General features: G+C 38.1%; 1 protein-coding gene and 1 non-coding gene across 6 annotated transcripts in view; one reads left to right on the top strand and one right to left on the bottom strand.

Annotated features, from left to right (window-relative positions):
- SSH2 (slingshot protein phosphatase 2) overlaps window positions 1–26,574 on the top strand; it is a 253,207-nt gene that overhangs the window by 138,329 nt on the left and 88,304 nt on the right. The window contains exon 1 of one of the 5 annotated variants that reach the window (XM_037162790.2): window positions 4,461–4,749. The exons of 3 other annotated variants lie outside the window; for them this stretch is intronic. In XM_037162790.2, the coding sequence (XP_037018685.2) occupies window positions 4,622–4,749 (128 nt within the window). In that variant the 5' untranslated portion in view covers window positions 4,461–4,621. Of the gene's footprint in view, window positions 1–4,460; window positions 4,750–26,574 lie in introns of those variants that run through there. One more of the 5 variants, XM_037162791.2, reaches the window with a different exon arrangement.
- LOC119062078 (small nucleolar RNA SNORA42/SNORA80 family) lies at window positions 11,910–12,040 on the bottom strand. The gene has a single exon (XR_005084910.2). It is a non-coding gene; the product is annotated as a small nucleolar RNA SNORA42/SNORA80 family (small nucleolar RNA).

Below are 26,574 nucleotides of genomic sequence, written 5' to 3'. Positions count from 1 at the left end.
TTTTCTTCAGCGACCTTTGTGCAGATATTTTTTTTAGAATAAGCTCCTAATGTGGAGTAGAAAACTAGCTTAGTTTATTTCCTGCTGCTCAATCTAATTTGGAATCATTTTTGAAGTCCTAGATGCTTGGGTACGGAGAGTTGCTCCCTAGAGCCTTGTTTCCTGACAGTGGAGAGTAAAGGATTAAATTGAGCTGAAACTAAATTGATTGACATTTTGACACTCTGCAGACTGTGAAAAGAAAAGGAATTTGTTCAACTTTTAAAAACAATCAGTAGAAAGAACTATTTCCTTAAAGTTATCTCAGTTTGCATAGATGATTTAATTCTTTTCTTAAAAAACCAAGAGGCATGTTCCAGCACTTTCCCAATTTCCTATATTACAGTTCAAAGTGAGAATTTAACTTTGAAAAGCTTTTGAAAAAGCCTGGATAGGGTTGTTAAATTTGTCTTCTTAATGGAACATGCACTGACAGAGGTCTTTTTTTTTAATTTTTTTATTGATTATGCTGTTACAGTTGTTCTATTCCCCCTTTCATTCCCCTCCACCCTACCCCCCCATCCCCACCATTACCCCCCTTTAGTTTATGACCATGTGTCTCAATTCCTTTAGATTCTATATTTCCCATGCTATTCTTGCCCCCCCCCATCTATTTTCTATCTACTGTCTATGCTACTTATTTTCTGTACCTTCTACCCCCTTCTCCTCCTCCCACTCCCCTGTTGCTAACCCTCCTTGAGATCTTCATTTCTATGTTTCCACTCCTGATCTAGCTGTCCTTTTAGTTTGCTTTTGTTTTAGGTGTGGTTGTTAATAACTGTGAGTTTGTTGTCCTTTCACTGTTCATGTTTCTTTAACTTCTTTTTCTTAGATAAGTCCCTTTAACATTTCATATAATAAGGGCTTGGTGATGATGAACTCCTTGAATTTGATCTTATCTGAGAAGCACCTTATCTGTCCTTCCATTCTAAATGAAAGTTTTGCTGGATAGAGCAATCTTGGTTGTAGGTCTTTGGTTTTCATGACTTGGAATACCTCTTTCCAGCCCCTTCTTGCCTGTAAGGTGTCTTTTGATAAATCAGCTGACAGTCTGATGGGAACTCCTTTGTAGGTGACTGTCCCCTTATCTCTTGCTGCTTCTAGGATTCTCTCCTTCATTTTAATTTTGGCTAATGTAATTCTGATGTGCCTTGGTGTGCTCCTTCTTGGGTCCAACTTCTTTGGGACTCTCTGAGCTTCCTGGATTTTTTGGAAGTCTATTTCCTTTGCCAGATTGGGGAAATTCTCCTTTATTATTTGTTCAAATAAGTTTTCCACTGGTGGCTGTGCCTTTCCCCCTTCTGGTACCCCTATAATTGGGATGTTGGAGCGTTTAAAGATGTCCTGGAGGTTCCTAAGACTCTCCTCATTTCTTTGAATTCTTGCTTCTTGACTCTTTTCTGTTTGGCCATTATTTGCTTTCTTCTGGTCCACTCCATTGATTTGAGTCCCAGTTTCCTTTTCATTGCTATTGGTGTCCTGTGCAATTCCATTCATTTCAATTAGTTTCGCCTTCATATATTTGTGGCTATAATCAACCAGTTCTGCGAGGATCCTGATGACCAGTGTTTTAAACTGTGCATCTGAGAGTTTTGCTATTTCTTCATCGCTTAGATCTATGGGCTCTGGGGCTTTGAGATCTTGCGACATTTTTGGTCTGTTCTGGCCCTTTAAGTGTGAGAAGTGGTGCCTTGGACTCCCAGGTCGCTGGTTTGTGACGCTGTATGTGGGGGCGTGGTCAGAGCGGGGAAATGGCGACCCCCTGGGCTGTTTCTCACAGCTGGGTGAGAAGCAGCGCCTTAGGTGGTTCACCTGGGCCGGGCCACTCAGAGTTGCTGGGTTATGAAGCTGTATGTGGAGGTGGGGTCAGAGCGGGGAAATGGCGGCGCCCTCCAATGCCGCTTGCCGCGGGGACCGCCGGGCCCCGGTCCAACCGCCCACTCCCTCGCCTGTCCGCCCGTGCACAAATGCGCGACCACTGTCAACAGGCAGCACCGCTCCCCCGCTGTCTCTCCTGCGGTCGCTCACCTGGTGGCTCTCTCGGTCGCTCACTAGGTCCAACACTGCGCCTGGATTCTGCGCATCTGGATTCCGCGCCTGAGTCCGTCTGACCGAGTTCTCCTGTGCAACCCCCCTTCACCAGCCGCTGGTTTCGCCCCTTACCGGTCAGGCTGAAGAATTTGTTGTTAACGGACTTCCGAAAAGTTCAATTTTCCATGTTCTGGCTGTGTTTTCTGTTGCTAATATTTAGTTGTCTCTGAACTTGGTTGTGTGAGAAGGCATGGCACATCCACCTATGCCTCCATCTTGGCGGAATGTGACAGAGGTCTTTTGAGGGGAAACAAAGGACTGCACTTCTGGGGTGTCACTCTAGGAACCTATTTATAAATGACAACTATACACATTTATGAAATCTTTATCTCTGGTGGTTTTTTAATATGAGAGATATTAAGTGTGAACTGAATAAGATACATTTCCTGCCAACTTCTTTTTCAAACAGATACAGATGCTTACCATACCATCATCTTTCCTCAACAGCATCATTTATTATTGACTTCAGTAAAATCTCCCATCTGCTGTGTCATGAAAGGAACTGGACTCACCTTAACAGTGCTATACTGAACAGCCTGCTGCCTTTTTTTTTTTTTAATCACTGCAGGAGGTTGTAATAAATTAGAGCCTGGAAGAAGTTTTAAACTGGCAAGTTTGCCAGATATTTAAAGCAATTTATTTTGGGGTGTATCAGCGGATTTTTTTTTCTTACACTGCCTTTGGGTGCCTGCTGACGCAGCCTGAACAAATCTTTCAAACATTTTCCTTTCTAGAGATGGATAAAGTTGATGATGCAATGGACTCCAATATCCAGACCTTTCATTAACTCTTAACTTGCCAATTGGTTCTGTCCTATCACCAGATCTGTAGGAAACTTAGATAATTATTTCCATTATGAGTTTGCCATATTTTAAGTCCCTCAGTGCTTTTGCCACAACTCTGTTCTATGGAAGGATCAACTAACGAGAATAATTCTGGTTTTAGACATTGAATTTGTAGTTTAGATTATTTCATTACTAGTATTTTGAAAATTGCCAAATTTCCCAATAGGAAAAGAGATCTGAAAAATTATATTGAGATTTATTTCTTGATTCTAGCATATGTTGAGTCTTACTTACAGTGACTTTTTTCTTAGTCTCCTTTCCTTTATAATTAGATAGTGAAATAGTTTTTTTAATTATTATTAACTTTCAGCTCTGGAATTACAAAGGCAACTTCAATGGTATATATTTTAGTAGAGTATTCAGAAAAGCCAAACATAGTGGTATCTGAATATTTTTGTCCTGATAAAGGGTAAGAAATAAGGGAGCCAACTTTTATTGAGTAGCTCCACAGGGCCAGCCCCTTTTTTAAGCCACTACCTAACATGTGGGAGGGAAGAGATCCTCATTTTAGAGAGCCGGTTCCTAGTGAGGGAAAAGACACTGCTCAGGGAGTTGTAAGGAACATGATAAAGGCTTAATTAAATTCATGAAAGCTTCACGGAATAGGGTTTGGTGGGAAAGGCCCTAGATCAGAAGTCATGAAACTAGTTCCTAAGTGACATTTATTGAACAAGGTCGTCTGACTAGACCCTGAATTTTTACATCTGTAATGTAAGGATACCATCTCTAGCCTCTCTTCCTCTCCAAATCATTTGGCAAAATGTAGTTCTCAAGTGTGGCTGCACATTTGGAATCGCCTGAGGAGCTTTGAAAAATACTGACGTCTAGATTCAAACCTCAAGAGATTACAATTTGATTGGTCTCTGGTGCAGCTGGATATTGGGATTTCTTAAATCTCCACAGGTGATTCATGTGTGCAGCTAAGGCTGTGAATCCTTGGTTTGGAAGATAGTGAGGAAAACCCTCTGTAAATTTATTTACAAGGGTTAGCAGATGTTATCCAAACTATGTTGATAGTTTGGGTTTTTTTCCATCATAATTTCAACTGTTTTGCTTTTTTAAAAAATCCAGCTAATCTCTGAATTTACTCAGCCTTTAGCACATAGGAAGCCATTGATAAATGTTTGCTGCACGTGTTAATGTACAGCCTTTTAAAGTTTTAAACTCATTTGAAAAATGGGATTTGTCTAAGGTTCAATATATAGAGCCTGTTAAGAGGCAGGACCTTTCTGTTGAAATATTCCCAAGAAATGCCAGCCCTTCCTGCCCACCCCCGGCTCCTTTCACCACCTCGCCCAAGCTGCGGAGTGGTGACCCCAGTACCCCACCGCCCGACGCACGGAGAAGGATCCAGTGGGTGCTACGAGCTCCGGGGCGGGGCACCGGCAAGGCCGACCCTCCTCGCCCGCTCGGCCCACCCCGCCGCGGGCCCCGCCCCGGACGCGGGTTGGGCGGACTGCTTGGCTGTGTCCTGCCGCTGGGACTCCACAGCCGAGCCCCAGGGCTCCGAGCGAGCGGGCTGGCCGAGTTTGGCCGGCGGCATCACTCATTGCCCTCGCCTCTAGCCCTGTGGACCCCAGCGCTAGCGCCTCGCGTCCTCGCCTAGCGGGGCCAGGATGCGGACCTGAGAGCCTTGAGCCAGCCCCATGACCCTGAGCACGCTGACCCGCGAAAGGAAGGTGCTTCCCGCCTGCACCTGCAGCCTTGGTGCCCCCGACATGATCCCTTACTTCTCTGCCAACGCGGTCATCTCGCAAAACGCCATCAACCAGCTGTGAGTGCACCGTGCGCCCTCCCGCCCTCGGCGAACGCGAACGCTCGGAAAGTTTGCGTTTCAGCAGTCATTTTCCCCGGCATCCTGGGGAGCAAGCAAGCAAGGGCGAAATTGCACCCTGCGTTCTTGGAGGTCTCGGGGCGTCCGGGGTGGGGAGATAGTGGGGTGGAGGTGTGGAGTAATTCTTGGAGGCACAAAGTGTCCGGGGATGGGGTTGAGGGTGGACAGAAGAATCCTTTACGAGAATTTCTGGTAAACTTTGAGGGAATCTGAAAGTGAGGTCTTCCCAGGAAAGTTGTCTGTGGTGACCGAGTGACAGCCGAGCTGTACGGCACTCCGGAGACTGGAGGGTGAAGGGCGGTCTGTAGCTTCTGAACCGCCAGCCGGAAACGCTAGGACTCCCTTGCGGGTCCAGCTGGCAGTCCTGCTCTGGTGTTTGTTTTGATTTTGTTTCAAGTAAGTTTGTGTCTGACCATAGGTTTCTGTTACAGCCCATTCACACAAAGAAAGGCAGTTGATTCTTCGTTTTCATTGGTTGTAGTCTGGAATTGTTTTAAAAAAACTGGATTTCAATAGTTTGACTGTTTTTCTTTTTGTCTCTGCCTGTAGTAGAGTACTATGCACTCACAACCCAAGCCTGTATGCATGCATACCTTCATTCACTAAAGTGCAAGATTCAGGCTTACCTTTGTCACTGTTTTTGAGGTCTCTAGAGTTGTTGTTCTTCCTTTACATTTGTGGTTTATCCATTTCTGAGAACCGTGTGCTGAGGCTTGTGGTTAATCTCACCTCACAGTTATAAAGCACAAAGTAAAGGAACAACGTCTATTCAAGTTGCATCTTAAACCAGTGGAGTGTTTTAGGGTTACTTTAGATAAGAGCAGTTTGGTCTTGGTGTATTAGCCCTCACTCCAGAGCAGCTTCAGGAGAGTCACCTACTGAGGTTTTTACTGACTCCTGGCACTTAAGCAAGGCTTCTATCTTCCTTCTAGGTCACCCCTGAAGAACTTTTTCATTGAATGTCCAATACCAGAAACTTTCCATGATCTCTTATTAAAGGGTCCCAACAGTGGCATTAAAAATGATTTATAGATAATTGTACATCTAATTTTTATTTTAGTTAATAGTTTGCACTCCTGCCAAATCAAATTAAACTCACTTGAGTTTCATCTTTTTCCCTTTGTGTAGATTCCTAGTGGGGCTTCTAAAAACAATAGCCTCCCCCCAAAAAAACCAGTGGTTTTACTACTCTGTACTGTAAACTCTATAGAACTAAGTCAACTGCTTACTTGCATTTTCCTTTTTTTTAAAAATGGACATATGGAATGAAAAAGGAGGAATAAGTAATCTGAAACTTGATAACCAATCTCAAAATAATAGTGTCAACAATACTTTAAAAATGCAAAAGGCAGGAGGAGCAACCCGTATGTCCGTCAATGGATGAGTAGATAAACAAAATATGGTACATAATGCAGCTAAATATTATTTAGCCTTAAAAAGGAAGGAAATTCTGACAAATACTTTAAATTTTGGATAACCTTTGAAAACATTATTCTAAGTGAAATAAGCCATGACAAAGGGCAGATGCCTATGATTCCAATACATGAGATACCTGGAGTAGTTTAGTTGCCAGGGCCTGGGAGAGGAGGAATGGGAGGTTTATGTTAAGTAGGTACAAAGTTTCATTTGAGGAAGAAAAAGCTGTTGTTCTGGTGATAGTTGCACAACACTGTGAATTATTTGATGCAGCTGAACTGTACACTTTAAAAGGCAAATTTTGTTTCATATATTTAACTACAATTTTAATAAAGATAAAACAATTTAAAAGGCAGTGCTTATAAGCTTTTTGGTAGTGGGAGGGGGTATAGAGTTTTGAATCTTGCTTTCTAGTGTAATCAAATAAGTCCAGATTTCTTTGGGTAAGTCATTTGACTTAAGTTTATTCCACTGTAAAATGAAGATACAGTGGTTTCTACCCAAAAGAATCATAAGAGATCATATGTACAGTAACACTTTTCAAACTATAAGTTCCTGCACAAATGAGTTAATTGAAATTAAACAATACCTAATAGCTCTCATTTATTGACCACTTGTCGCTGTGCTGAGTTTAATGTATATTATCTCATTTAATCATCACAGCAATCCTATGCACTTATTCTGTTTACAAATAAGAAGTTAAGTAATTGCTCAAAGCCATAAAGCTAGTAAATGGCAAACTGTCCTTAGAAGCCAGATCTGTTTCTGATGCTGTTAATTACTATAAAAATGATATTTTGTCTTAGTAATTGTAAGATCACTTTTGAGATTTACACTCTTAGGAATTATCTTTAACTGCTGATATGTTCAACTTAGTAGTAAAAATGAATCTACTTGCTATGCTAATAAGTATTTTGCTGCTAAGACAGATGGTCTTTTAAAAAGAATTGCAGAATATTTCTTTTATCTTTGCCTCTTTTTCCACTTCTTTTCACAAAAGACTAATTCCATAATATTTACTTATTCTAAAATGTATGTATTAGTATTGCTTTAGCCATCATTTTTATTTAGCATTTGTAGTGTTGCCTAGTTCATCATCATGTCAAAACCTCTAGGGATCATTCTGAATACAAGCCTAGATTTTATTAAACATTTTTTGGCTCCTAATGCAGAAGTTCTTAATTTGAAATCCATGGTCACTTAGAGTTCCATGAATTGCTTCAGAAGGTTAATGAACTCTTTAAAATCATATGAAAATGTTGGGTAGATATTTTAAAAATCAGATTCTCAAAGTAATGGGGTTTCATTAAAGGTTAAGAATCTCTCTCCTAAAGGGAAGTATTGTTCCTAAGGCCTGATACTGTAAAATTCAACTGGAATGAGCATTTCCTGGTTGTGCCAGATATATAAATAGCAATGACTGGTGGGAGCAACTAAAAGATTAAGATTTAAAGTTCTAAGTGACTCAAAAAGTTTTCAGTGACTATGTGGGGAATGGGTTACCTTGATACATGAGTACTCTTAGCAGTGTTCTCTTGTCACTGCAGAGGACCCCTCATAAGAGGTTTTTTTCTTTCTCTCATTTGCTGCCTCAGGTTTGTGGTGGGTTTAGAAACCATGAAACAAATCCTATGAGAATTGTGACAGAGTAAAAAGGCCAGAGTGAGATCTTAGAAGTTCTGCTATGGAGAAAGTACATGACTTCAGAGTATGGCGTTGGACACCTATTTTGGTTATTTCACAGTCTCTTTCTGCTTCCTTGACTTCTAACTGTTATGTGCCGTATAGTTGGAATTAGAAAATAGCTGGGGTTTTACTGTATTTTATTGGGGATTATATTATTATTAGATTAAGGTCTCCCCTTGCCATTGTATAAACTCATGAAGTATGGTGTAATTTTTGATGTATCATTGAAGAACATTAAATGATTGAATTTACTCCAGAAACAAAGTATAGTTACTGGCATATATGTTAATCCTACTAGGAAGAAAAAATAGGTGAGCAACCAAGAGCATTATCTAATTAGACATTAAGATTCTTGGATCAGATGGCTCAAGTGTTCATGAAAAGTTTCATTCCCTTTACATTTTAATAAAAGCAGAATTCTGAATTTCTGAAAAACATGGAAGGCTATGTTATTTTTAGAGAGCCAACATTCAAACCCCGAGAAGTCACTAAAGAAGGGGCCAAGACTTTTCTAATGTTATTTTATGCCAAACAAATAGCCAATCAAAAAATAGGCCCTGACTGGTGTAGCTCAGTGGACTAAGTGCTGGCCTGCAAACCAAAGGGTCGCAGGTTCGATTCCCAGTCAGAGCACATGCCTGGGTTGCAGGCCAGGTCCCCAGTAGGGAGCACGTGAGAGGCAATCACACATTGATGTTTCTCTCCCTCACTTTCTCTCTCCCTTCCACTCTCTCTAAAAATAAGTAAAATCTTTTAACAAAAGGAAGAAAGAAAAGTAGTCTATTTTTGTGTCCTAAAATGTTAGGGAAAGATCAAGAATTATTAGATAAAGTGCTGGCAAAAGCTACTATTAAAAGTGTCCCCATTATAAAAACCTGTTCAAAAGTGTTGAAACTTAGGTGCTGAAGACATTGATCGATTTGTTAAGAAGGTTACCTTGAGATTTTTATCCTTCACCTAAAATATTTGTGTTTATTTTCTTGGCTTAATATATGAGTTTGACTTCCTAGCTTGAAGTTTGACTCCACACTCAATAACAGAGGAGCATATTATAATGATTATCCAAAAATGTACCTTTTTAATGAAATTGAAAGGTAGAAGTAGTTTTATTTTTGTGTTAATTAGTAATAGTACTAGTGCTCTATAGTTATCCAAGTGATTTCAGTTTTGCTCTTTACTTACATATTGGACAAGTCATCATTCACATTTTACACAGTAATAAACTAAAAAGTATAAAAATAGTGATTTTATTTTTTATTTTGCACAGGGGTTACATGGTTTGTTGTTGGTAGAACTAAACTAGAACCAGCATCCCTGTCTCCCAGTTCAGAGCTCTTATGATCTGCATGTGAACTCCTAATATTAATATGTGTATCTTTTATACATACGGGAACATTTATTTAGATAAATTTCTAGCAGTGGAATTTCTGGGTCTAATGGTATGGATAGGTTAAAAATTTGATGCATTCTGCCAAATTGCTTTCTAAAAAGGCTTTGCTGATTTGCTCTTATCAGTTATAAGAGTGTATCTTTCCCTGTACCTTTACCAACTCTGGTAATGTTAATAATAACATTAAATAGAACTTAAGTTTTTACTGTGTGCCAGGTGTTTTGAGCCCTGTGTGTATTATCTCATTCTCTCTTCTGAACAACCTTTTGAGTTAGATAGCACTCTCGATTACAGATGAGAGACACAGAGATGTTGAGTAACTTGTCTAAAATTATAGTCAGGATGCAAACACAAGCAGTCTGATTCCAGGACCCCTGTTCTTAAATACTTCTCTATTTGCAGTTCTCTTATTACTAGGGAAGTTTAGCATCCTTTTATATATTTTTTTGGTCTTTCTCATTTTTCTGCTATGATTTGCATGTTTGTACCATTTTTCTACTAGGATTTGGGTTTTGTTTTTCTTTTTGATGTAGTTTGTATTTTTTGAATATGTGGGAAAGAATAATGTCTTAACTTTGCATCTTGTTATAAAAGTTTTTAATTTCTCTGCAGTAAAATCTGTTGACATTTTCTTTTATGATTTCAGAATTTTTGTATCTTGCTTTAAAAATCCCTTCCCATATAAAAGTTTTTTTATGTTTTTTCTAGTATGTGTATACTTTTAAGATATTTTACTCTTTAAAACATCTGGAATTTTCTTTATAGTGTGGATTAGAGGTCTAACTACCTTTTTTCCAAGTGCATAATCAGTTATTCCAATATCATTTACTTAGTTCATTATTCACTGATTTGGAATGCTAAACATACTATTATTTGGGGTCTGCTTCTGTATTTTTAAGTCTTGTTAATATGTTTTCTATTCATACACCAATACTATACTTTTTACTTAGTACAGGATTAGTGGTTATTTTGATATCTTCTATGTCAAGGCCTACCTCATTATTATTTTTAATGTATTATCTATTCTTACTTATTTTATCTTACAGATAAGTCTTAGAAACAACTTGTCATTTTTCACTTTTAAAAACCCTATTGGGATTTTGATTGAAACTGTACTGAATTAGTTTTGGAAAGAATTAACAGCTTTACAAAATGAGCCTTCCCAGTAAGGAATGCAGGATATGTGTCTACTTATTTGCTGTTTTAAAATGTCCTTCATTTAAATTTTACTCTCTTTCTCATATAGTAGATATACTTTTCTTATTAGGCATATTCATGGGTTTTTCATAAAGTTTTTATTGCTCTTGTGAATGAGTTCTTCTTTCCGATGACTTTCTGTTTGGTCACTGTAGGTGTTTAATAAGAAACCATTGCTTTCTGTTGTATTTACATCAGACCACTTTGCTGAACTTTTACTTGGTCCTGATACCTAGTAGATTTTTAAGTTGATTTCTTGACTTTTCTGGGTGGAAATAAGTTTTGTATCTTGTTTGTAACTCATTGCTTTGGCTAGGGCTCTTGTGTAATAATAAATAGTAGCAATACTAGCAGCCTTAACTTGTTTTCCATTGTAAAAGGAATTTTCCTTATGTTTTGTAAAGAGGTATGTTGAGTGCTCTAGGTTCTGGCCTAGACCACTTGTCAAGTCAAAGGCATTCCTACTATTCCTAATTTTTAAAAAGATTTTAAAACTAGGTACAGTTACTGAATTTTATTGAATGCTTTTTGGACATCTATTGGAATGCTCATTTTTTTTTCTTCCCTTTACTGGGACTACAGGGACTTAAATTGAGTGGAAGTTGAATCATGTTCACACACTGTCTGTATTATTTAACATATTGCTGGATTTGGTTTCCTATTACTATATTTAAGATTTTAGCATTCAGCCCTGGCTGGTGTAGCTCAGTGGATTGAGCACGGGCCTGCAAACCGAGGGATCGTGGTTCGATTCCCAGTCAGGGCACATGCCTGGGTTGCAGGCCAGTTCCCAGTAGGGGACCCACAAGGGGCAACAGTACATTGATATTTCTCTCCCTCTCTCTTTCCCTTCCCCTCTAAAGTTAAATAAATAAAATCTTTTAAAAAAAAAGATTTTAGCATTCAAGTATTCCTTGAATTCTTGGTGCAGTCTTTGTCCAGTTTATGTCCAACTTGTAGAATGATTTAGCTGTAGCTTTCTATCTTTTTCTAGCTCTGAAACAGTTGTTTAGCAGAAATTATCTGTATTTTAAAAGCCTGGAACCAAGAAGTCCTACTCCAAGTGGTAAAAACAATTTATGAAAATTTTTTTTGCCTTTCAAATTTAATTTCCTTGTTTTTTCTGAGCAAGTGTAATTATTTATTGTCCATGATACTTTTATAATCTGGATCTTGTCCTCTGCAGAAATAGGCAAACAAAATTAGAATAATTGATAATTCAGTGATGAAACCAGGCATTCATTTATTATTTAAATCCTTTTATTCTCTGGTTAGTAAAGAGACAATATTAATAATTAAAAGAGGCATGATATGTCTCTGATTTTGAATTAATACTGATCAATCAGAGAATATACCCCTACAATGTGGAATATATATATATATTCCCCACACACACACACACACAGACACACACTGTGCAACCTACTTCAGTGCCTGTAGCCCATGGGCAGAGGCCAGGCAATGGTTCAGGACCACTGTTTGCTCTGGTATGGGACACTGTGAGATACCCAGGGTGGAAAAAGTGATCAAATAAACTCACATCTAGTGAATCTTCTAGGTGTTGTTGCTTTCAAATATGTAGAAAAGGTTCATGATCTATTGTCAGGGCATAAAGATGCATTTTGTGTTTTCATTTATGATGATGATAACTTTGTGTGTCTTTATCTATACTTGCGCTTGTTTAAAGTCAGAGCAGCAGTAATTGGTTTAGAATTGAAGAGGGGATGGGGAGAGCTCTCAACTTTGGCCTTACTGGAGCCATGCATAACCAAGTTAACTGAAGAGTAAATCTGCACAATGAAGATGAAAAAGAATGGCAAGGTTGTGATGTGCTCAAGTCAAATTTTTTAAGATATATTTTATTGATTATGCCATTACAGTTGTCCTATTTCCCCCCTTCATTCCCCTCCACCCTGCACACCTTCTCCTCCACCATTCCCCCCCTTTAGTTCATGTCCACGTGTCTCAAGTTCTTTAGATTCTGTATTTCCCATACTATTCTTGCTCTCCCCCCTATCTATATTCTACCTACTATCTGTGCTACTTATTCTCCGTACCTTCTGCTAACCCTCCATGTGATCTTCATTTCTATGGTTCTGCTCCTGGTCTAGCTGTCCTCTTAGTTTGCTTTTGTTTTAGGTGTGGTTCTTAATAACTGTGAGTATGCTGTCCTTTCACTGTTCATCTTTTTTATCTTTTTCTTAGAGAAGTTCCTTTAATATTTAAGGGCTTGGTGATGATGAACTCCTTGAATTTGATCTTATCTGAGGATCACTTTATCTGTCCTTCCATTCTAAATGAAAGCTTTGCTGGATAGAGCAATCTTGGATGTAGGTCCTTGCCTTTCATGACTTGGAATACTTCTTTCCAGCCCCTTCTTGCCTGTAAGGTCTCTTTTGAGAAATCAGCTGACAGTCTGATGGGAGCTCCTTTGTAGGTGACTACCCCCTTATCTCTTGCTGCTTCTAGGATTCTCTCCTTCATTTTAATCTTGGCTAATGTAATTCTGATGTGCCTTGGTGTGTTCCTTCTTGGGTCCAACTTCTTTGGGACTCTCTGAGCTTCCTGGATTTCCTGGAAGTCTATTGCCTTTGCCAGATTGGGGAAATTCTCCTTTATTATTTGTTCAAATAAGTTTTCCACTCATGGCTGTTTCTCTTCCCCTCTGGTACCCCTATAATTCAGATGTTGGAGCATTTAAAGATGTCCTGGAGGTTCCTCAGCCTCTCCTCATTTTTTTGAATTCTTGTTTCTTCATCCTTTTCTGTTTGGTCATTTTTTTCCTCCTTCTGGCCCACTCCCTTGATTTGAGTCCCAGTTTCCTTTCCATCACTGTTGGTTTCCTGTGCATTTGCCTTCATTTCACTTAGTTTGCCTTCATTTGTTCCTCTAATTTGTGATTAAATCAACCAGTTCTGTGAGCATCCTGATCACCAGTGTTTTGAACTGTGCATCTGAAAGTTCGGCTATTTCTTGGTCACTTAGAGTTATGGGCTCTGGGACTTTGAGCCATGGCTCATTCTTCTTGAGACGTGTTTTGGTCTGTTCCCGCCTGTTAGGTCTGAGGAGCAGAGCCTTAGGTGTTCACCAGGGCAGGTCAGGGCAGGGCCACCCAGGTTGCTGGGTTTTGATGCTGTATGTGGGGGTGGGGTCAGAGAGGTGCAATGGTGGTCCCCTCTGCTGCTTCCCACTGCTGAAGCCGGGGTGGTCCATCTCACTGCTCGCTCCTTTGCCTGGTTTATCTGTGCGTGAATATGTGACCACCATCAGGCTGCCACCTTGTGCTCTCACACCTGGGATCTGCCAACTGCAGTGCTTGCTCATTGGTCGGTCTGCCCGAGTTTTCCTGCGCAACCCCTCTCGGCCAGTGGCTGGCTCTGCCCCTCTTACTGGTCTGGCTCAATGGTTCCTTGTTGTCGGACTTCCATATAGTTCAATTTTCTGTGTTCTGGTTGCATTTTTGTTACTAAAGTTTTGCTGTCTTTAAACTTGGTTGTGCGAGGAGGCACAGTGTTTCCACCTATGCCTCCATCTTGGCCAGAAGTTCTCGAGTCAATTTTTTTTTCTTTCCTTCTTTTCTTCCTGAGAGAGGAGGGAGCGAGGAGAGACAGACATTGAGACGTTGATGTGTTGTTCTACTTTTTATGCATTCATTGGTTGATTCTTGTATGTACCCTGACCAGGAATAGAACGTGCAATCTTGGTGTATCTAGACAATGATATAACCAACTGAGGACCCAGTCAGGGCTTAAGTCAAACTTTTTGATAAATCTAGAGTGGACTTTTTAAACATTTATTGCTTTTGACTTTTTAAACATTTATTGCTTTTGACCTGTAATCACTCCTGAAATTGGGCCATTTCTTTATACTTGCACTGAGAAACCACTGCCAAAAGCCAACAATTTAGGATGCTGTCATTCATTTTTTTTGTTTCTAACCGCTATAGACATTAGAGTAATAGGCTCAAACTTCTGCAGAATAGCTTGCTCACATTTCTTCTTAGGTCTCTTCAGTAAATGTGAATCCTCTTAATTATATGTTAAACTACCTTTGGGCTAAAGAACAGTGGTATAGATGCAAGCAATGTTTCTGAATTTCTCAGGTGAAAGAAAAAAAAGTTATTCTAAATACTTTAAGATAGGGTTAGTTTTACATTGTTGAATGATGCAGAATGTTACTGCCACTAACATAATTAGGTTTTAACTTGAAGAAATGTACTAAGAACATCAAGGCCTTTTTTAGGTGTTCCTGTGATTTGGAAAGGATATAGCAAAATGATTTATAAATAGATTGCTAGTGTTGCACACCAAAGGGCAAATTTGGGCTCACTTCCTCTTTTGCAGGTTGTGCAAGTTGAGCAACTCTTGTTTTCTGCATTTATCTGATTTAGAGGGTTGTGGCCCTTCTTTTAGTAACCTAAGGGATTTGGCACTAGTTATGTATAATAAAGCAGCAGAATCCAAAGTCTTGAATTGCTCAAATAAAGAAAAACCCCAGGCCCTGTCCAGGTAGTTCATTTGGTTAGAGTGTTGTCCTGATGCACCAAGATTGCAGGTTCCATCCTCTGTCAGGGCACATGCAGGAATCAACCAGTGAATGCATGGATGGGTGGAGCAGCCAATCGATGTTTCTTTCACTTCCTCTCTCTCTACAATCAATAAATTTTAAAAAATTCAGAATATACTAAGAAAAACCTCTTCGTAAGCCTATTTTAGAGTGTGGTGGTTTTTTTTTTTCTTTTAATTGTAATAGGCTCTGGCTGGTAGCTCAGCTTTTTTTTTTTTTTTTTTTTTTATGGTCCTGTGCACCAAAAGGTTACAGGTTCCATCCCCTGTTGGAGAGCATAGGAGAGGTAGCTGATCCATGTTTCTCACTGTCTCACCCCCTTCCTCTCTCTGTGAAATCAATAAACATCCTCGGGTGAGGATTAAAAACATTTTTTTAACAGTTTAGTTTTCCAGATGTAGAATTATTTGATTGATCGATTGATTTGATTTATTTAATTTTTTGGTGATGAGCTAGGTGGTTCAAATTGTTGAATGGCCCTGGCTGGTGTAGCTCAGTGGGTTGAGTGCCAGACTGTGAAGCAAAGGGTCACAGGTTTGATTCCCAGTCAGGGCACATGCCTGGGTTGCAGGCCAGGTCCCATGAGGGACAACACATTGATGTTTCTCTGACTGTCTCTCTCCCTTCCCTTCTCTCTAAAAAAATAAATAAAATATTTTTTTAATTGTTGATTATGTTTGGAATAATATATGCCTCATTTCAGAGAACTGTGAAGATCAAATGAGATAATTAGTGGGAAAGGTCAATAAAAATTTCAAATGTGATTGTTACTTTTAACATCTATGTATACTTTACTGATAAAGAGTCATATGGATATTCATGATCAATAATGGGACATTTCAAGCCCAGAGAATTTTAATTGTGGACTTTATATTGCTTGTTTTCTATGGTATCTATATTCTTAAGTTAGGCCAGAGACTCTTCTGTTTGTAACACAAGAAACACTTGAATCAACCTTCAACACCTCAGCAAAAGGCTGATCAGGTGTATAAGGTCAGCATTTTGTCTGTATGTCTTGTCTCTGCTGTTCTCTGAAATTTTAAGAAGATTTTATTTATTTTTAGACAGAGGGGAAGGGAAGGAGAAAGAGAGGGAGAAAAACATCAATGTGTGGTTGCCTCTCATGTACCCCCTACTGGGGACCTGGCCTGCAACCCAGGCATGTGCCCTGACTGGGAATCAAACTGGTGACCCTTGGGTTCGCAGGCCAGCAGCACTCAATCCCCTGAGCCACATCAGCCAAAGTTGTTGTCTGAATTTTGTGTAATAAAAACTAGTTGGTCACCATGAGGGATTAATTGAATGAGAATGTTTCTGACTTTACTGATTTTAAATATCACTTATAGCAGAGAGTTCTTAACAGAGATGCCATTTCTTTGGGACTCTTCTCTATCCTAGGTAACTTTAAATTACTGTTTGTCCTGAAGTTAATATACTCAGTTCTTAGGAATACCAAAAATTTTTAATTTCTTATTACATCACCTTTATCTTTGTGAGGAGCTTTAGTTTGAGAATTTGGGGCATATATGGAGGATGTAAATTCTCAGTGTAATTTTTACTTCCTAGGAAATGCATTGAAATAGATTCAAATAATGTATGAAATTTTACTTTTGAATATCCCTTTAACCAGTCTGGTAAAGATCATTCTATCAACTCCATCTGTGATGCTCATTCTCCCCAATAAAATCTTAGACTCAACTCTTAAAGTATCCCATTTCTTTTTTTTTTTTAATTTTACTTATTTATCTTTTAGAGGAGAAGAGGAGAGAGGGAGAGAAACATCAATGGTTGTCTCTCATGCATCCCCTACTGGGAACTGGCCTGCAACCCAGACATGAGCTCTGACTGGGAATCAAACCACAATCTTTTGGTTCACAGGCCCATGCTCAATCCACTGAGCTACACCAGCCAGGGCCCCATTTCTTATTTTTTAAAGTTATTCACCCACTTGTTTACTATCTGTATTTTTAATATATTGTATTGATTACGCTATTACAGTTGTCCCATTTCCCCCTCTTCATTCCCCTCCACCCTGCATACCCTCTCTTACCCACATTCCCCCCTTTAGTTCATGTCCATGTATCATGAGTTCTTTAGCTTCTATATTTCCCATACTATTCTTGCCCCTCCCCCTGTCTATTTTATACCTACCATCTATGCTACTTATTCCCTGTACCTTTCCCCCTCTCTCCTCCTCCCACTCCTCTGTTGCTAACCCTCCATATGATCTCCATTTCTGTGGTTCTGTTCCTGTTCTAGTTGTTTGCTTAGTTTTTTTGTTTTTGTTTTAGGCGTGGTTGTTAATAATTGTGAGTTTGCTGTCATTTTACTATACATGTTTTTTATCTTCTTTTTCTTAGATAAGTCCCTTGAACATTTCATATAATAAGGGCTTGGTGATGATGAACTCCTTGAACTTGACCTTATCTGAGAAGCACTTTATCTGCCCTTCCATTCTAAATGAAAGTTTTGCTGGATAGAGCAATCTTGGATGTAGGTCTTTGCCTTTCATGACTTGGATTACTTCTTTCCAGCCCTTTCTTGCCTGCAAAGTCTCAGAGTATTCCAGTTCTTAAATATTCTCTTTAAAAATTCTTAAAAGTTACCTTAGGTCACATATTCATAATCTTACTTGTCATTTGTTCTTGTGGCCAATAGTCATAGTCTGGTGTTTGGAATGAAACAGTAACCACTGTAAGCCTTCCTCATCAATAAAAGCGAGCTAATAATACCTGAGGGCTAAATGTAATGTTTGTGAAGTACTAATAGTAAACACCCAATAAAGGTTAGCTAATATTTTTGATTTTTCAACATGAGCCAATGTATAGAAAGAATTATGTTACCAAGTGGTATGCTAGTCTGATGGTAAAAATTCTATCATTTGCATCATTGTCATAATTGCATCTATTCTGAGCAAAGGGTGGGAAATACAGGATGGTTTCTGCAGCTGGGGTACTCAGTCTTTTGAGGATGTAAGACAGGTCAGTTGAAAAAGGATAAATACCTGGATGAGAGGAGGTAGGAGAATTATCCAAAGAACATACAAGGTCAGTCCAGAAAGTATCCATCCATGTGATATGAAAACCAGAGACATTTATTGAAGATACAAGAAACATTGTACATAGGACATGGACATTTCAGCCTCCTTCAAAGTAGGTACCTTGAGACCTCACACAGTTCTCCCAATCTCTGTCAATTGCCCCATGATATCCTGAACCTCATCTACACTCTGAAATCTCTTCCCTGTCAAAGGTGATTTTAGTTTTGGAAAAAGCCTGAAGCCCCAGGGTGCCAAATTTGGGCTGTAGCTGGACTGAGTCACCTGGGTGGTTTGATGTTTTGCCAAAAACCTCTGCATGAGACAATATGCATGAGCAGGTGCCTTGTCCTGGTGAAACTGCCAATCACCAGTTGCCCATAGCTGCAACCTTCTGAGTGATCCAGATAATTTCCACGGAGAAATGTTCAAGGTTTGGTGCAGATTTGTGGTTCTACTGAGTCATTTCGAATGCAGCAGCCACACAATACACATACTCACTCAACAACATCTACAGCCCCCGTTAGACTAAGTTGTCATTGTTCACACATACACATTCCAGTCCATTTTCCTTGGCTGCCAGGTTACCTCGATGTCACACAAACCATTCTCATATTAACAATGGTTGGACTTTTTCTGGATAGACCTCCATATGCATAACCCATAGACACAGACAGCAGTGTGATGATGGCCAGAGGGAAGGAAGTGTGAGGGCTAGATGGAGGTGGGAAAAGGGTGGGGGACTTCTGTAATAGTATCGACAATAAAAATAAAGTAAAAAATAAAAGAATAAATAAGAACATAACTTAGCACATGCTAAGTGGCTGAGGAAAGGTGCAGTTGGTGCCTTAAATATACAGGAGACAGAAAAGGATTGTAAATGAGCCAATTAGTGAAAGCTTTAGTAGGAGTAGGATTTGAGCTGGGACTCTGACCTTTATTTCTGGCCCTCTTAAATGTCTTGATTTGTATAAACACAGGTAAAGGGTACTTCAGTGGTGAGAGAAAAGGAAGGACTAAAGTGGCAGATGTTATGACCACATTACTAATTAGTTTTCAATGAATGACTGCTATTAATCATTTGTAGTAAGAAGGGAATCTATAAAGGCTTTTGTACACACCATTGATGTTCTTTCAGAAATGGCTATGAGCATATTTTGGGTATATGGGCAGAATTTTTATGAAGTTTGTTTCAAGTACCCTCTGAGTACACAGCACAGTAACCAGCATTTGCAGACTTTACATAGCTTATTTAGGAAGGCTGCCAATTTTACAAGGCTGTTGTTATTGAATCAGTACCAGTGGCTGGGAGCACAATGTGAAATCCCCACAGGCACTGTAAGAACAGAAATCATTAAACTATCTGCTGTGGCTTTATGGCTAATAAAAGAAGGAAAGAAAGCACATTTAAGTAATCCAAAGCAAAACCTCTTTCTGTGCTTCCTCCAGGTGCTTAGCTCTAGATATTATTACATCAGCATCAAGTGGTAGGCAAGGTGGTTCCCATAGTACAGAGGGCTTGTAATATTTACAGTGGGGTGAGCTGTAAGGGGAGGGATGTGCCAATTGCTATTTTTCTTTGTTCTTATTGTCTTGGCTACCAGTTCAATGGCCTAGTTGCCAACTAATGGCTCAACTTAGTATTCTTGAAACAATGTACAACCCCTTAGTTTCTAAGTCAAATAAATACACATAGGATCCATCCTAGTGGTCATGGGGACATAGGAAGCCTACAATTATACCTCGGTTAATAAAGATTAAGAATTATGTAAATGTCATGTTACATTAAGCCCAAAATGATAGTTTAATGATATTGATACAAAGAAGAGTTCTGAAACTACTAAAACTTAGCAGATTGTACTTTATTATACTTCTGCAGTGAGAAAAATGGCAGACTAAATACTATGTAAGAGAAACTAAATATCCATTTAGTGAGTCTAACTTAAGGAGTTTAAACCCAGTATAATTTTTTTCAATATTAAAGAAAACCTGAAGATTATAGGCTGGCTAGTTATCATCCCTCTGATTTAAATATTAGAAGCCGTTGTTGTTGTTTTAATCATACTTTTTTTTCTTACCTCCTGAGAAGTATAATATTTCAGTGTTCCTGTTAAGAACCCACTTTAGTCCTGAGTTTTAATGAATTGGGGCTAGTTCACTTCTGTTTCTCTTCTGTGGTCAGTCTCAGTTATCATGGTAGTTCCCTATACCCGTGCTCCTGGAATTCTCTTTCTATTTTTGCCATTTTAGGTGTTTGGAGAAATTTTCACCAAGGGCATATACTCTGTTTGTCATAAAATGAGAATGTTTATTATGCTTTTTAAAAAATAATTTCTGGTCTCTTTCTCAATTAAAATCAAAATCAACAAAGAAATATTGAATACCAATGCCCTGTTTTATGACAGTCTTACAGATCAGCTTGGGGGAAATTTCCAAATGGAGAATCCCTTTTGTTTTAAAAAGGCATCTGCCTTATACAGAGTAAAGTTGATAATATCTCATTCTTTACCACTCAGCTTAAAAATGAACTTGTCCTGAATGATTTTTTTTATGGAACTGGTAATGAAAAATCAGCAAAGCAAAAAGTATTGATTTTTTTCTTTTTAGTACTTATAGATAATGCATATTTATTATAGAAAATAAAACACTGAGGCATTCTTCCTCCCCACAAAAAGCATTAGTCCTCTTATCTCCCAAAGAGATTTACTTTTAACACCATCCAGAAGTTTTCTGTGTGTGTATATACCTTTAAAAATGGGATTGTCCATTATCTACTGCTTTGTAATCTGAGGTTTTGTGGGGGTTTTTTCACTTAGCATATTAGGAACATCCTGCTATTGTCCTCAAATGTATTTCTTTTATATTCTTTTAAGAGTTGTTTTCCATAGAACTGATTCAAATTCTGTCCTATTGTTGTACATTTTGATTGTGTCCATTTTCTGCAGTTATAAACAAAGCCTCCCTGAATGAATATCCTTGTCCCCAGATCTTTGCACATGTCTCTAAAAGAAATATCCCCAAACCCAATCCTGGGATTGCAGGACCAAAGGGAATAGTTCCAGGGCATTTTTAAAATACAAATTGCTAGTTTGCTCACCAGAAACGTTGTACAAGTCTGAATTCAAAGTGCTCCTGAAATGATAAAAAGTTAAATCAAGGTAAATACAATTTTATCCTTCAGTTTATCTGGATTACTTGGAGACCCTTTCTTTCCTATAAGAAAACTACTTCATACCTAAGCACTGATGAAAAATAATTTATAAGATATTTGAATAGAACTAGTGGAAAAAGGTAAAATAATAGCACATTGGTAAGACGAAGAAACCGATTATCTGGAGGTGTTCTTGAATATGTATATAGTGCTTATGAATTTAGCTTTGCTTCCTTTGTTTTTATTTTATTCTAAAGTTATCACCATTTTTGAGTTAGAGAATTTTAGACTAGAAAGATAAGCAAACAGACTTTCTGTGGGGTCCTGCAGCAATTTAATTTACACCTTGAACAACATTTCATTGGTTATGGTTTAGGAAGTGTTAAGCATCGTTGAGATTTCTCATGGGGCCATCTTACTAAGCGTACTGAAACTTAAAAGAATGTTCAGATGTTCAGATACATTAATTTGTTAATAATGCTTGTGCCCGTACTAATGAGATCAGCATCTCTTGATCCTGTTTATATGAAGCAGTGGGTATATTTCTCAAAGTTGAGGAGATTAACTCTTTAGGGAACATGCTGTTTCAATTCTCGAAATGAAAGTTTTCATCTTTGAGGCTATGTGAGAATTAAATATAGGAGAAGGGAGAAGAGTATGCATATTTTTTAAAGCTCTTAAAGAATCTTACTTTGAATATCATGGGCAGATCTCACAGTAGCTGGAAGGGCTTCTGGTGGACTTAAATTTAAAAAGAGCAGGGGGAAAAGAAAAGATGGGAGGGAGAAAGGAGTGTTAGAGTACAGGCCACATTTGCATGACTGGTTGCCTTCCTTTTTCTGAAACTGAGCTGCTACCTTAATGGAGGTGTGTGTTTAAATCACCCGCAGAGAAAGCGTTTGGGGGTGAAATTTCACTTTTTGTTGTGGCAACAGTCCTGGACATGCTGCTGAAACACAGAGGATGAGTTCAGCACCTTCTCTTAAGATGGTATCTGCTCATGGCTCATCTCTTTCACTTAGCAAGCCTTTGTTCACTGGAGAGTGGACCTCTGTGCATTGGCCTGTCCAGCTACAGACAGAGACTGAAGGTGACTGATAAGAATTCCAAAGGTCAGAATGGACTAGTGTGGGTCAGTCTGGCTTTAAGTGGAAAACGCATCTTTTTGGCCTGCAGACCTCAAAAACTGAATTGCCGCCTGGGAGATGTTCAATTCATCAGCTTCAGCTTCATCCTTTTAGCCCCAGTCAGCGAAAATCCACCAGCTGTCTCCACATTCTCCAGGAGCACAAAAGAAACAGAATGTTACTTAAAGAGTGTAATTTAATTGAATTGGGTTGTTAGAAATTTCACTCTAGAGATGATTTCTGCTGAAATGTCACTTTACTTATGGTGATATAGCAAATCAAAAACCAAAGGTAATCCACAATCAGTAGAGGCTTTTGTTGGGTTTCAGAATGGAAATTCACTTAGATTTCATTTCATTTACTAACATTACCCTTTGGCGAATTACTAGGATGTGATAGAGCACAAAATAGGAAAAGGTAAAGAACATTTGCATTTCTAATTTCAGCTACTGCTTTTTAATTAAATTGTTTTTTAGGAAGTATTTTGCTAACTTTCAGAATTCAAATACTACAAATATTTGATCACCAACCTGATTAAAAGTCTCATTTTTGACAGAAAACTGTACTTGAACAATTAAAATAAATAAATTTTTTAAAAAACAGTATTATAAGTATGTAAAATCAACTGAATGAGCTGGCAAATGTTTCTATAACTATTATCACATGAAAATTAAATTTTCTGTTCATTTAAAAAAAGTCTTCTTTTTAGTGACTGCCTTTTAAGTTAGCAGTGGTCCTTGTATACAAAGTTATTGAGACTGTAAGATATTGTCCTTGTCCTCTAGGGGAAAGATTGTGAGCAGAACCAGCTATGTAGTAATTCGGGGAGAGAGAAACATCAGTGAGTTCCTCTTGCACGTGCCCTGACCAGGGACCAAACCCACAACCCAGGCATGTGCCCTGACTGGGGATTGAACTGGAGACCTTTCACTTTGCAGGATAATGCTCCACCAGATGAGGTAGACTGATCAGGCAGCAGTTATACTTCTGAAGCAGTATTGTCCCTCTTATTTTGTAGATAATTACATCCCAGAGTGGTTAAGAAATTTTCTTAATGTCAGCCAGCTAGTAATTGAAGTTTAAGCTCATCTCTTCTAATGCTGTGCCTTCTCACTACTTAATTCTGCCTTTACAATTCTTCAAGAATAAGGATAAGGTAACAGAATAACTTGCTTTCTCGAGATTGATCTGTTTTACAGAATTTCCTGCCAATTTCCCAAGAATAATTGCTGTGATATAATCAGTATTTTCAACAGGTTTTTACTTCTAGTATTGCCTATAACCCTTGCAATAACACTGTATAGTAATATTTTAGCATTGTTTTAAAGGAAGAGATTTAGGTTCAGATATTAAATGACTTCAAGGTTGTGTAATAAGTGTAAGAGCAGTGACTGAATTCTTAAGTCTTCTTACTTTATATGCCATGCTTTTTATACTATACTATGTTTGTCTCTAATTTCACATCTCTCCTTAATAAATATCTATCTTTTTTAATGTCAACAATTTTTTAAAAGATTTTATTTATTTATCATTAGAGGGTAAGGGAAGGAGAGAGGGAGAGAAATATCAGTCAGTGTATGGTTGCTTCTCGTGCATCCCCTGCTGGCAACTGACCTGCAACCCAGGCATGTGCCCTGACTGGGAATTGAACCGCGATCCTTTGGTTCACAAGCCCATGCTCAATCCACTGAGCTATGCCAGCCAGGCCTATCCATTCATTTGTTGATCTTCAGTGTTCTAGACACTTGGGAATGAAATGCATCAGTGATGCAAAAAAGACCAAGTCTCAACTCTTAGAACTTACATTCCAGAATGTAAATAAACTGTTATAAATAATCAGCTGATGATGTGGCTATAAAGGAAAAATAAGTTGGGACAAAAAGATGGAAAGTAGGGGGGAAGTGGGAGGTACTATTTTAGAGAAAATAGTCAGGAAATGGATAAATTGTTGTTTGAACTGCAAACTGAAATGTAGACATTTGATGAAAATGTATAAATCATTTTTTAAAAGTATAACAAATAATATAAACAATATGAGGCCACTACGTTTATGGACACAATGACAGGAGGTTGGATTCTTAACTGTTATAAACACAATGACAAGGAAGACTCTTAACTGTGATAAACATTAACCTTTGTAACAGTTACACCTTTCCCATGTACCATGTACCATGGATTATAAAATCATCATATTAATAAAGCTCTAAATTTAGTCATTTCCTTCTTGCTAAATCACTTACCACATAAAGCAATGTTTAATGTATTAGTGATCTTAAATTTCTTACACTCTTAGAAAATAAGCGCTGTAATGGAATGGTGCATGAAAAGGCATGTTCTACGTAGCTATCGAAATTTCTAGAGTGTCTAACAAGTTTAGGAAATATAAAATCTAATTTTCTGGTCAGATTTAATTTTAATGAATTTCAAAATCTGTTATTGTACTGATACTCTGTTATATCTAGTATTATAGGGCTTCAGTCTGAGAACTTTTACCTAATGCTTGGAAATCTTTATAATTCAAACATGTTTATTGTGGAGGGATTTTTCAGAAATGGAGAAGGAGGCAGCATGACGGAACAGGTAGAGGATCTTTTCATAGGATTTGCCTGTTGTGTGCTTTAGATTGGCAGAGGCTGATGTGTTAGTAGAAGATCCTTATATAGTCCTAACTCTTATCTAATTCATGTGTGTTTCCTTTGGTTTCAAAGTTAAATCCAAACATCAATCATTCGGTGTTGTTTACCTCTTGTTAAAGCTGCATTGTTATCTGCTAGAAGATGAGGAGGTAGTTGGGGGAAGGGGACTGTTAATTTCCAGCTGCCGGAATTTCTGTAGAGCAATTACCAGTTTCCTTTAATCCACAGTTTTAGATTCAAATCATGAATACAGTGAAATCATATGGAAGAGTGGGTCTATCTATGATTAGTACTTTTTTTTCTGGAGGAAAAGGCTATAACTGCCATCAAATTCTTAAAGAAATATAAAGACCTTTTCCCCCACCCCCAAATTAATTACCTGGAATAGACTGTTTTAGGCATTTGACTTAGAAATTAAGTAAACTTTTAAGTTTTTTGAGATTCCTTCATCCATTTTTAAACAATCATTTATGGTTTCCTCATGTGGAGAGATGTCGAGCTAACATTTTTCTCTATTGAGAAGGATTGTGCAGCCTTTTGAATTCTTTTTCTTGTAATAATCTTGGAATAGATATTCCAAGAATGGTATTTGCTTAAGGGAAACTTGAAATATTATTGTAAAGCCTGAATATTTGTGTCCTCAGCAAATAGTCAGAACCTGCGGGGTCAGTGCAAAAAGAAGACTATTGAGGTAAAGTATTTCTGGTGCTTTGAACCAGAAAGGTGAAAATGACTTAAAGTTGTTACTTTGCAGAAAAGGTCATGAGAGGAATTAAGAGAATATTTAATTACATTAATTCAGATACTTACTAAATTAATTTTAAAGTTTATTGGCAGGTTGGGGACCACTGCCCTGGGCTTAGACATTGAATTGAATGAGTGCACTGTTTAACTCAGAGGGTCAGGGATTCTTCAACTCATTAAACCATTCTTATTAAGATCAATTTCTGTAACCAACCGTGTATAGTTATGAATTTTTCAGAAGTATGAACAGTCAAGTTTTATGTGGCTTTTTGCTTTCTTGCCATCTCACAGTATTTATTTAGGCCTTAATCCAATGTCTTTTTTCTCTGGAGAGGGGGAAGTGGGAATCTGGGTTTTACTATAAAGAAAGCCTTGAGAAAATTCAGACCAGTTTATCTCTCTTAGAAATAATTAACACCCTATTTTTTTAAAAAAAACACCTGATTTATTTATCTTGTTTTTTCCTCCAAGAGGATTATTTCAGTTTTTCAGTGTAAATTGAGAATATTTAGATATAGGTCATTTTCATAAGTAGAGTTTTAATGCAGAGGAAAAAGAAAATGAATGTTTTCAAAATTCACTCTTTTAAATCTGTTAAACTATTTACGTAGATTTCAGTTTAGTATTGGAAAATGAATATATAAATATAGTGTATAAACTGTTCTGTTGTTTTATCTATGATAACTATTGTTTAAATATGTCACTGTAGAAATGTTAAAATATATTATGACAAGGAGAAACAACATTCAAAATGCTGCCCTTTTAGCACTGTTGATCTGAAAAAATGTAAAGCAGATTCCATAAGCCTCTTCAGT

The sequence above is a fragment of the Artibeus jamaicensis genome, unplaced genomic scaffold (genome assembly GCF_021234435.1).
Source record: "Artibeus jamaicensis isolate MK-2021 breed Jamaican fruit bat unplaced genomic scaffold, CSHL_Jam_final contig_2790, whole genome shotgun sequence".
Classification (NCBI taxonomy): domain Eukaryota; kingdom Metazoa; phylum Chordata; class Mammalia; order Chiroptera; family Phyllostomidae; genus Artibeus; species Artibeus jamaicensis.
Note: the sequence above shows the minus strand (reverse complement) of the source record. Positions and strands in the feature narration are given on the sequence as shown.